This window comes from Gastrolobium bilobum, unplaced genomic scaffold, assembly GCF_033153095.1.
Source record: "Gastrolobium bilobum isolate Gb01-03AN ecotype WA unplaced genomic scaffold, APGP_CSIRO_Gbil_v1 utg2530, whole genome shotgun sequence".
Taxonomy (NCBI): Eukaryota; Viridiplantae; Streptophyta; class Magnoliopsida; order Fabales; family Fabaceae; genus Gastrolobium; species Gastrolobium bilobum.
In genome coordinates, this window is record NW_026899712.1 from 434,400 (window position 1) to 447,138 (window position 12,739).

The 12,739-nt window shown below is 32.1% G+C and overlaps 1 protein-coding gene across 2 annotated transcripts; it reads right to left on the reverse strand.

Annotated features, from left to right (window-relative positions):
- Positions 1–3,416: 3,416 nt before the first annotated feature.
- LOC133292845 (outer envelope pore protein 16-4, chloroplastic) lies at positions 3,417–5,108 on the reverse strand. Of its 2 annotated transcripts, none has more exons than XM_061491313.1 (6): positions 4,983–5,108; positions 4,834–4,885; positions 4,718–4,749; positions 4,599–4,632; positions 4,444–4,511; positions 3,417–3,775 (listed from the first exon to the last, which is right to left on the reverse strand). In XM_061491313.1, the coding sequence occupies exons 1-6, from the start codon at positions 5,049–5,051 to the stop codon at positions 3,662–3,664; spliced, it is 369 nt and encodes a 122-aa protein (XP_061347297.1). In that variant the 5' UTR covers positions 5,052–5,108; the 3' UTR covers positions 3,417–3,661. The 2 variants fall into 2 exon arrangements, with proteins under 2 accessions (XP_061347297.1, XP_061347296.1); XM_061491312.1 differs by having other exon boundaries at positions 3,417–3,806.
- Between the last annotated feature and the right edge of the window lie 7,631 nt (positions 5,109–12,739).

Consider the following 12,739-nt stretch of genomic DNA (forward strand, 5'->3'; position numbering starts at 1 on the left):
CGTTTATCTATTTTTAGAATAAGAAGATCCACAAAACAAAAAGGTTATGTGGTGGGCGTTTTTTTCGAAAGAGCCCATTCCGTATCTGCAGAGAACTTCTATCCTAATCCTCGTTCTAACACAATTTGTGGATATTACGCATGCCCACACTTCCGAAACCGTCTTCTTCGAGCATACGCTATTATTATCCTCTTTTGTTTTATCTGATGAATAAAAGGGACATTAAGCAATGTTAAAATTATAATATTTGACCAAAAATATAGCAGTTCAGTTGAAGTATAAAAGCTAGGTGAGTGTGAGAGCATGTGTTCGATCATTTTTTATACCATTTTTGGAAGAAATTTTTTGGACCTGCTCCGAACAAGATTGACTCTCGTGAGAATACTTATGGTTTATCCAAAAAAAATTATAATATTTGAATTCTACCCGTCACATACGTTGATCTTTCGTACTTCGTAGTTTAGATATACAAAGTTTTCAAACACAAATTTCACCTACGGAATTTAATTATTGAGCCGATGAGATGCGAATTTTCATAGGAATTATTCTGATTGTTTAAAGTTTATGTTAATTAGCATTATGGCAATGAATAATGAGACCGTCATTTAGGATAAAAATTACGGTAAGATTATAACGGAAAAAATATTTATGTTTCACTTACTTTTATATAAATGTGATAAAAAAAAATTTCTGCAGCAAAAATAAAAACATTAAAATCAATTAGAAATTATAGTAAAATATTACTCAACTATTAATTTTATCAAATTATCTGTTTGAAATTTGAAGTTTTAGTAATTCACTATTTTCAGCAACTTTTATTTTTTATACTATTATCACCACATATGTCATTATATTTATTTACTTTTCAGTCAATTAATTCATTGAAAAAAATTTATTTGAAACTCGAGCCATAGATCTATTTGAATAATTTTTTTTTAAAAAAATGTTTTGAATATGAATTTTGAAAACTGATTTTGATAATAAAAAATTTTGGATTTGGGAGAACTGCTCCCTTTAATAGAATTCAACAAGTGCTCGAATTGGATATAATTCGAAGGATGAACTGGTTCGAATTTTTTTAAGTTACAGGAAAATTATAATTATTTACAAAAATGTCATTATGGAGTTTTAAAATAATAAAATTGTCACCATAAAAATTTAAAATTTTAAAAAAAAATTAAACCAAAAAACAATCATTATTTGGGAATCATTTTTCAAAACAACAATTTCCAAATATATTTGTTTACTTTATTGTTTTAAAAACTTAAATACTATTTTTGAGAACGTCAACGTGGAAGATTCCATTGGGACTAAATTTTTTGAAGTTTAGTCAACGTTGGAAGCGTAAATGACCCGTAGAGACTAAAGACATAAATTTGTGAAAAAAGAAAAACAAGTCACTATCGTGCCTCTGGAAGAGGTTAATCTTGAAGAAAGTGAATATAAAATAAGTGGAGCCGCTAATTACAACAATCTCGGAACGACCAATTGATCGAATCTATTTGTCACGAGAAACGACAGATTTAGTTGATATTGACGTATGCAATAAATTATATTGATGCTGGAGGAAAATACGATAATATTATAACTGTCGTCGACGACACTATTGTATTCTCAGTAGCTTCTTTTGTCTCAAGATATAATTGAGATCCAGAGCCTAAAACTGTTTGAGATTGCCAAAAGCATTTAGGCAGGAAAGAATGAAAGGAGGTAATTAAGGAAGAACAAGGATTTGTGCAGAGACCCAACATCAATTATGATGTTTCTTATTCTCTCGCAGTGGATCTTATTATGTTCACTTGATTAGTGTGGCAATTATGATACATTTTATGGGCATTGTGTCTGCATGATCATTTGAGGATGATTTTTATTTGAAAATTCTTGATGAATGAAGCCCTATAGGTTTATTACTATACTCTTTTATTCTTTGCCATTTTTTTTTCAAAATTTTTTTCTTGCCGAAGGTTTTTAATAAGGCAGTTTGTGCAATACTTCGATACCGAAATAGTCATTATAGAAGATTGCAATGAGGTGGTTTCTTGCCAATTTTTTAGCTAGATTTTTTTCACTATTGAATTTTCTAAGAAGGTTTTAAAGAGGCTTGCTGATTTAATTGAATGGACATTACTATAATTTATTAGTGGAAGAAGATTACGAGATAGTCATTATAGAAAATTATAACTATATCTCCACTTCCTTAGCTCCAGGAGTAGCTATATAGCTAAATTAAAGGAGAGTTATATGCACAACTCTCTTTTTTCTTTACCATGTGTGTATCCCACTAGGTTTTTCTGTGAAAGGTTTTTAATAAGCCAGTATAAATTAGCGTATAACAAAAGATGAATATACAAGGGAAGTATTATGAAATAAATTGTGGATATTTCACTTCTTTGACTTTACAGCTAATTGTCTTTACATATTCTCCAGTAACCCTTTGTAGTGTAACCACTTGTGTATGTTTATGGTGATTATCTTTACATATAGGTTATTGTAAACTTGTAAAGATACATGAAATTGAATGTTTGACACAAGTTCTCCTATATTCTCTTTTGCTATTTGTCATTTCTATATTTTCTTTCTCTTCATAATTTCATTTCTTTTTCTTATACTCTATATCAATTTCACAACACGTTTGTTATAGGGAGAAAAATAAAGAAAAGAGAAAAAATAAGAAGATCAAAGTAAAAATTATTGTAGTCATCAACTTATGAATCATCTTATCATTACAAGTATATAAAAAAATCACGAGTTATACTTCAACTATGAGTTACTTGGTACATCAAAAGTCACGAGAATTCATATAGTCATTCACATAAATATTTTACAACAATCCTTATTAGAAAGAGGTTTTTAATTGTCGATATATCTATAATTATTTTTTGATATCGGTTCCCATATTATTTACAATTATAATACGGTAAAGTTAACAGAAAATTATCTTGAAATATAAAAATGTAATTAAAATATAACATTTCTTGTTCTTATGCATAACACTCATGTTTTGATATGATCCTCAAACATCACCATGCCATAACTTTAAATGCAGAATTATAACATCACCAAATTGAAATCAAATATACATATGAAGACTACTAAATTAAAAAAAAAAATTATATAAAGAACAAATTGAAAATAAATGTCAGACATAAGAACCGAAAATATATTATAATATTTTTTTCTCAATGACCACGAAACAATAGTGCTAACGCTGAGTGTAAGCACATACAAACTACGATTTAAAGGTCGAATTCAAAAAATTATTTGAAATGAATGATACTTCTATTACTCTGAGAATAACGATGATTTTTTTAAAACTTTTTTTTGAAAACAACTACAAAGAGAACCAAAATTAAGATTAATCTAAACACAGATATAAGCTGTAAATAGCTAAATATAAGATATTCAAAAATGCCAAATAACAAACAATTTGCTTGTTGACGTGTTCTTTCAGTCAGTCCTTCTAACAAATGCACTTTTAAGATAGTATTTGATAGATGTGTTACAACAGCACGGATCAAAGATAAGTTCTATTTTATGTTGGTGTGTTTTAAAAATAGCGCAGAACAAGACATGAGGGTAAATAGTCATACATTTAGGTTTCACTAAAAAAGGTTCAACACAAAAGAGAACAAAACAGAAAAGGAAGTGTTTTTCTGTTCTGTTAGCTTGTCAATCGCAACCTAGGAATAGTCAGCTGCAGCACAGAAGGCAGAAACCAATCCAGCCATCCCAATAACCTGCTTCCAACTTCGAGACCTAGCAGCAACAGCTCCACCTGCTACAGCACCCGCAATCAAACCATTTACCTGTTGGGGAAGTTAATTAAAAAGAAATTTAAAAGTAGTTTTTAGCAACTTATTGAGCTATGTTCATGTTGCAGTTAATCATCTTTGTTAAGAGCCTACACACGCAACCATGTAGATACATAAATATAGTGCACATCAACATAAATCTAGTGCAGATGATTGTTCCAACAAACATGCTTGGTACTGTCAAAAATAAAATGATCAACGCCAAAGTTGGCAGGAAAACTACAATGTATAGGTTATGTTCCAGCACAGTCATACAAATATGCTATATTATTTTGCATTAAGCACATCATTTGGCCAAAACCACTGATCACATGAAGTTCGTTCTCTGGTAAAATGAATTTGGCCACAAAACAGTATAACCGAGACCATAACGAGCCATCACTGATCAGTGATCAGTGAGGAGAGAATGATAAATCTTTAAAAGCTGAAAAAAATATATTTATTCTATTGCCTTGGTAGAAGCAGAAATTATATTTTCTGACATTATCTTTAAAGAACAGAGTCCAAGCTTCATCACAGGTCCAAAATTGTTGGAAGAATGACTACCTTACCTGCACAATCACAAAGTCAATTTCACTTATTTTCTGGACTAGTTAAAAAAGTATAAATAAGAGAGAATGAACCAACTAACCCAATCATTCTGCTTCCTGTAACTCTGAATTCCACATCGTGTAATGCTGTAAAGTCCAGCTACAAGTCCTAAAACCCCAAATCAATTAACGTTAATGTTACAAAACATGATTGCACAGCTCAAACATCATCTTATCTTATCTATAGTTTAATTACCGCATCGAATCCCAAAATTGCGAGCTGATTTTGCCTATGGCAACCCAAATTAAATCATCAGCAACAGAGAACCCTAACAACATCTATGAATTCGATCGACTAAACAAAAAACACTTTACCACAAAAGAAGCCTGGGCAAGGCCTGTAAGACCTGCATACATAAAACGATGGTTACGAGTTAGGAATTCACAATCATAATAGAAATTAAGAGTCTCGATGTATAACAGAAATTTACCTTGTTGACGAGCGTCGTAGGGACCAACACACAAACCCCAGATTGCACCGGCCTAAAGAAACAATTCACAGTTTCATTTCATCTTCACCGTCTCTGATTTCGCAAATGGAGAAGAAGAATAAGAAGCAAGCTAGAGTAAACGACATTACCGTTCCTATGCGAATGATACACTCAACGGCGAGGGATGAGCATGGAACGACGTGCAGGTCTTCTTCCATCTTTTCTTTGTCGCGGCGTAACTGTAACAGATTAGAGACACGACATTTACAAAACTGGGTCTCTTTTGTTGGGCTTCGGCCCAGACCGAAATATCTATGACCCAAAGACTTCTAACCAGTTACTAAAAAAAAAAAGACTTGGAACCAGAATAAACGGGTAAAACGGCAGCAGTTGTTTTTTTATAGATGGAACTTGGAAGGAAACCCTAGTTTATATTGTGAGCTCTGGGTCTGTGGTGATTGATAGAGATCTCAATTCGTGTTGATATGATATGAATTTGACACGATATGAATACGTCAACACTAATGCGACACGAATTTTTATTCGTGTCAGAATTTTCAACACGAACATGACCTGTAAAATTTGTGGGTTGACACGACACAACAAGAATAACACACAAATTGAATTTTATAAATTTTTTGCACAACACAAATCACCTTTTTTACGAGTTGACACTACACGAAAAGCACAATTACATCCATAAATGCAAATTTATAAGGCAGCACAACACTAACGCATCAATTAATCACATTACTGGGCATTAAATTTCATCAAGCTATGTGCTAGCAAGAGAATATAGATCTCCAACATCACAAAAGTGAATATATTCACATTTCCAAAGCAACACCATCAAATTTTCCAAATAAATCATCACAACCAGTATTGAACAAAACTAATATTGTTCCAAAGACAACACATAGCTAATCAAAAGCTGCACATAACTTACAAAAGTGCAAAGACAAATAAGTACATTCTACTATCAATATTGAGCTATTGGGAAACTATTAGTTTCACAAGGAGTTGAATTTTTGTTTGATTCTGTGGCCATTTCCTCCATGGCATTTTTTGTTAAGTCCTCCAAGAAAGTTGCATGCTCTAGCATAAAAAAAGTGAATTAGATAGTAACACACAAGTTTGGTAAATTATTCAATAATAATTACATGATTGGATATACAACAAATTGAACAAATAATGTATAAAAATACCTTGACCTCCAAATAGCCAATCTCTTGTGCACATTACAGCTTCCACTATGTTAGATTTGAGTGTACTTCTATATTGGTCAAGTACTCTTCCCCCAACACTAAAAGCACTTTCTGAAGCAACACTAGAAATAGGTATTCCAAATTCATCCATAGCCATTGTTGCAACCTCTAGATACCTATACTGATTAGCCCTCCAATATGACATTACATCCAAATCAGAATTCCTATCAATCCTTGGGTCCTCTAAATAAAGTTCAAGTTGTGTCTTTGGGCACACAATCACTTCATTAAAAGAGTCAAATTCCTAACAACATATTCAACACATATATTAATATTTATATAAATAAATTAGTAGATGCTAATTAGTAGAATGACAACAAATCTAAGACTACAATAAGTAAATAAACTTACACTCAAGACATGTTTAGTTATAGCAGAATATGAAGTTTCATGGGGTGCTTTGGTCCCACCATTAGGGTTGGCAAAATGGGCCAACCCGGCTCAATCCGTGTTCAACCCGAAAAAATGAGTCGGGTTAGGGTTGGCTCGAAAAATAAACGAGCCGGAAAACTCAACCCAACCCGAGTCGAGTTAGAGTCGGCTCGCGGGTTGGCTCGAAAAAATGGAAAAAAAAATTCCATTGATGCTATAACTTCTATATTTTTTTCCTAAATTATTAATTTATTCAATACAAAGACATTATACAGATAAACCATAGAAAATTTTGTATTTGGACTTGGACTTATTGGCAGTTGCCACCATATTCACACTGTCACACATACTATAAAAAAGGTCCTTAATGTACGATTTTGGACTTATTGGCTGCTGCATGGTATTTTCGTTTGGGTCTTTGGAATTGAAATTTTAGGTTTTAGCATTCCACTTTACCTTCATTAATTTTTATACTTTTATATAAAAAAATCCATAACCCGCGAGCCAACCCGTTTGACCCGTGGGTTGGCTCGGTTTTTTTCGAGCAGAAATGAGTCGGGCTGACTCGAGTTACTAACTCATTTTTCCTAACCCAACTCGGCTCATTTTAGCCTGGTTATGATGGGTTGGCTCATTATTTCCAAGCCTACCCATAATCTCTTACATTGCTTGATGAAGCTCCCGTTGAACCACTTGAAGATAAGCTTTTAGATCCACCATGTGGATACTCATTAAACAGAGAAAACAAATTGTTCTTGACCTTCGTTGCTTCTTTGATACCATCGCAACCATATAGCTTTGTATAACACCATTCAACGAAATGCATCTTATATCCAGGATCCAAAATGACAGTTATAGCCAAAATCATATTAAAATTAGTCCAATACTTCTGAAATTTAGTGAACATGTTGGCTGCCAAACTACTAATGTAAGGATCCTCACTATTCAGCCCATCCATTAAAGTCAAATATATTGTAAATACTAAAGGAAAGTATAGATTAGCGGTTGGATATTTGGTTCCATAGAAGACACATGTGATATCATAAAATACGGCCAAGAACTTGTTGATATTTTCAAGTCTATCCCATTCGTCTCTAGATGGACAATGCACGTAGTTGGAATCACTCAACTCAAGGTGCATAAGAGCATGTTTGTAGTAGAGTACAAAATCTAGCATGAGAAAAGTAGAGTTCCATCTAGTTAGGACATCTTGTCTCAAATCTCTTTTAGAGTCAAGGTGCCCATGCGCAACCTACTCAATTTTTTTTCTTTTCTTCCTTGTGAACCTTTAACATACTTGACACTTTCTCGAACTATAACAACTAAGTCGTCAATCCCTTTCTAGTCTTCTTGAACAATCAAATTCAGGATATGGGCAGAACAACATAGGTGAAAGAATTAACCATTACACATTAGTCCATCTCCTAAATTCAATTGATCTCTCAATATGTCAACATATACATTATTAGGAGAAGCATTATGCAATGTAATTGAAATTATCTTCTTCTCTAAACCCCAATCTTTCAAAAAAGTGTGAATTTTTTCAGCCAATGATATGCCATTATGAGGTGGTGGCATATAACTAAAATTTAAAACTCTTTTATGGAGATGCCAATTTTTGTCAACAAAATGAGCTGTCAAGCATATATATCCATCAGTATTTATGGAAGTCCATAAATCTGATGTTAAACTGCTTGAATTTTCCTTCAACTTGTCAAGCAATCTTTCTTTCTCCCTCTTATACAGCTTAAGACAATATGTCCTTATAGTGTTTCGAGTCACAATGTTTAAGTCCCCATGCAAATGCAGAAATAATTCCCTAACTTCTGGCCACTCACTAAATATAAAAGGCAAATCACGCTTCACAATAAGAGCTACTAATATCTCTCTAAATTTATCATGGTCAAATTTAGAAATTAAACTTAGAGAATTATTACCTTGATTTGAAAGAATCATCTGCCCAATATCACGACTGTCTCGTTTTACACATGATTTTAAGTGACGTTTAAAATTACTCGTCCATGTTTACTAGGGGTGTTCGCGGTCTGGATTGGATCGGTTTTGGAAGCAAAAATCATCTGATCCAATCCCTTCGGTTTGATCATATAATCATCCATTCTGTTTGTTTTTTTTCAAATCTGATCCGATCCAATCCAAATTTTTTTCGGTTTGGATTGGATCGGTTTTCGGTTTTTTGAAAATCCTAAAATTTATTTCATGATTATTATGCAAATAACATCTTTTGTATATATTGGCTTTGTAAATTATTATTTTTTAAATACAAAAGCATTAGTAAACTATAATATAGATTTTTTTTGGCAATGAGATATGAAGCTCTACGAAGATAAAATTTTATTGATGAGATGTGACTAGATTTTTTCTTGGGTTTAGTTGATACCTAATGGGTCTTGGGTTTAGAAATTTTTGGGCTATGATTGGGGAAAGACCCAAGTAAGTAGAAGAGAATTAATATATTGGATCGGTTTGGATTGGATCGGTTTTCATCAACCCATCCAATCCAATTAAAATTTGCGGTTTTTTTTCGGTTTTCGATTTATTTGGTTTTTGGTTTTTCGGTTCGGTCACCGCGGTTTGAATCGGTTTGGATCGGTTGATGAACACCCCTAATGTCTACTATAAGCTTGGTAAATTTGTCCACAATATATGCATTTGCATCGAGGTTTTCCACCATCCATCTTTGGTGCAATACACTCAAAGTGAGCCTAAATTGCAGATGTTAGCTTCTTCTTTTTTCTTGGTGGCTTCTTTGTCTCAGCCAAATCGGTTGTACTTTTATCCTGAACATTCTCATCCAACTGAGGTGTGTTATTTTCTGATTGAATTTCCATCTGCAACAAATAAATTTGCTAGCTTAGACAATATGTTAAAAGGAAGACAAAGGTAAAACAACTGATTGATCATTAATCAATTTGTGAGATTTAGTCCAAGAAATTTTCGTATGAAATTGTACTACTTGTAACTATATGAAAGAACTTCACTTCAACCAAATGATTTTATTTTAAACGCCTTCAATTTATTATTTACAATTACAAAATTGAACCTTCCACGTCTTTTGTAAATAGACCATGTAGCAATTGAGTATTCAACAAACTCTCAAATTTGAAATTACTCGTTCTTTTATTAAAGGAACAAATACTTTGTTCGTAGGAGGCCACAACTAATACAACCTATTTGTTTTTTGCCTGTGTAATCTAAAATTTGACCATGTTTACTGTGTCTTAAAATCATTTCAATGGGCTAAAACAATTCTTAATGATTTAATATGTTTGGGCAGACTCTGATAGAAAAATCCATTCTTCATCAATTTGTAGTGTTATTTGAATTGAAGATAATGAAAGTGGTTGAAAAAAAGGTGTATCACTGTTATGATTTAATGTCTAACTAGTAATACAAGCAATAAAAACTTTGAAGAATGTTAAAATTTTCGCTGAATGGTTTATTGTTTATTGGCTATTTATTTTCTGCTGTTGGTCATTACTAAAAGTAATCTAGAGATTCTGGGTGTGTTTGAAGGTGTTTTTGTTTTTTTGTTTTTAAAAACTGTTTTGAGGATAAATTTTGAAAATTGATTTTAGAGTAAAAAAAACAATAAAACTTGTTAGAATATGGTTAGTTTTGAAGTTATAAAGAAGTTGTAGTTATTTACATAAATGCCATTATTGAATCCTCATATTTAAAAGATTGCCACCGTAAAATAATTTAAAATAAAAAAATCGATTTAATTACGAAAATGCCATTAATGAAACCCTATATTTACAGGAATGCCACCGCACAAAAAAAAACAAAAGAACAACTTTTGAAAACATCTATTAGTTGTTTTCATTTTTCAGTTTTTAAAACAAAAAACCAAATGGTGTTTTGAAAACAAATATAGTGAAAACACTTTTTCCAAACAACTTTTTTTGTTTTGTTGTTTTTAAAACTTAAAAACGGTTTCGAAAAACATAAATCAATCAGAGACTCTATTTCCTGTTATTTAAGATATATAGTTAAGCTTTGAAGGTAGGACTTTACCAAGGTCTAAATCCTCTTTGCCCACTTCACCCAACAATGGTTGTTGTTTTAATATTTTTTTTACTAAAAATGTATTTGCTGTGAAATTGGTGAAGGCTCACATGGACAGAAGTTTTGAACTGCATTATTGCCCAAGTCTTGATTTTAGATACTTAATTATTTATCTATCTCACATTGTTATTATGTTTAAAGTATTCTATTCATTGGTTATATAGAGGCAGTTCGGGAAATTGAACGAAGATGGTTCATTGTGGATGAAATGGGTTTGAAAAATAAATAATAATAAATAAAATAAAATTGGGCTGTCGGTGGTGTTCGTTATCGGTGAAGAGGGGTTGATGGTTGGATTTAGGTGGACTAGCGAGAAGGAAGAAAATAGGGGTTGATGGTTGGATGTAGGAGAAAGGATCAAAAGTAAAGTAAAGAACAACAAATCGCAAACACAAATTTAAGCATAAAAAACAAAACAAAAACAGAGAAAATCAGATTATATGAGTAATATATAAATGGATTACCTCAGCAAAAGTGAAAACACATACAGAGAAAACATTGTTGGCAAAATTTCAGCGAAGGATAATTAGATTTGGACTTGGCACAAATTTAGGTCCCTTCGACCCCTTTTTTGCTCAGATCTGAGGTGAAAAAAGGACACAATGTTAAAGGACAAACAAAATCTTTAAAATGAGAAAGGAAAAAAGTCGATAACTTCTAAATTAAAGAAAAAGTGAACCAGTGATGCAACTTCTTGTTCAACGAAGATAAAAAAAGAAAAAGCTTCTCAAACGAAGCTTGAATGGCTGCTCCTGCGAAAACCAGTTGAACCCTAACGAAGCTTGAAGATAGCTTGAAGCAGGAGTGAGCAGCTGCGTGTGAAATGAGAAAGAGGTAAGAAAATAAACCCTAGTAATGTTTGTGTTTTTCAAGTCTTGGTGACTTTATGGGTGTGGAAAATAATAAAATATATGACATTACATAATTACCCTTAAGATGTAACGTGCTGGCGCTAGTTCACCCACCTATACATAATTGGACAAAATCGTAAATAACTTAAAAATACGGGTCACATGCGGGTTTGCCTGTTGACATGTGACACAACACGAATTTTTTGCGTGTCATTTTTCTCAACACTATCATGACACAGATATTTTTACGGGTCAACCCGAACACAAATTTTTGTGACGTGTCACGGGGTCGACCCGCATGTGATAACCTTTATTGACACCCTTAGTAATTGAGTTGTGGATAGATGGGGTAAACGAATGAGGGGGGCCTTTGGATCGGCTCGTGAAGGCCTAAGCTTACATGTCTAAATTGGTTGTTGAAATCAGGCTTGAATTTGTAAAAAAAATCTCAGGGTCTAATTCAAAAGCTCGGCCTTAAAGTCTCTCAGGCTGGCCTAGTATATTAATTTTTTTATTTTTTATTTTTATACTAGTAATGACCCTCTTTTTCTCCTCAATCCATTTTACCTCATTTTATTGGTTAAACAAACTTTTTGAATTATTTTATTTTATATTATGTTGTTTGCATATACATTGAATTTATGAATATTTATGGAATTACTAGTGTTGTTGATTGTATATTCTGTTTGGATAAATTTTTATTTTATTATTTTCTTTAAAAAAACTAAACCAGGTTTTTTTTTAATAAGTCAAGTCGTTAATTATATTTATAACATGTCACAGGCTTGGTCATTCTGACATATTTAAACACAGGCTTAACATTTTCCTTTTAAGACCAAAGCTCGGCTCAACTTATCTTGAAATATAAAAATGTACTAAAAATATAACATTTCTTGTTTATGCCAAACTCATGTTTAATATGATCCTCCAACTTCACTATGCGATAACTTCAAATACAGAATTATAACATCACCAAATTGAATATATATATATATATATATATATATATATATATATATATATATATGCTTTAATGTTTCTAAAGTGAACATAGATAAGTTATTTACATTCGCTCTCAAAATGACGTTGTTTTGGGTTGAAAAATTAAAAAATTATAATTGAAAAAACTATTATAACCCTGAAATAAATTATAATTACAAAAATACCTTCATTTCCGCCTCAAAAAGACGTCGTTTTGGGTTCAATGTAGATAAGTTATCTACATTGATTGTAGAAAAAGCGAACCCATATATATATGGAAAAATATTTTCTTCTTTTAAAGGAGAAAATTTTTCTCCTACTAGTGACTTATAGCATAAGTGGGTCTCACCT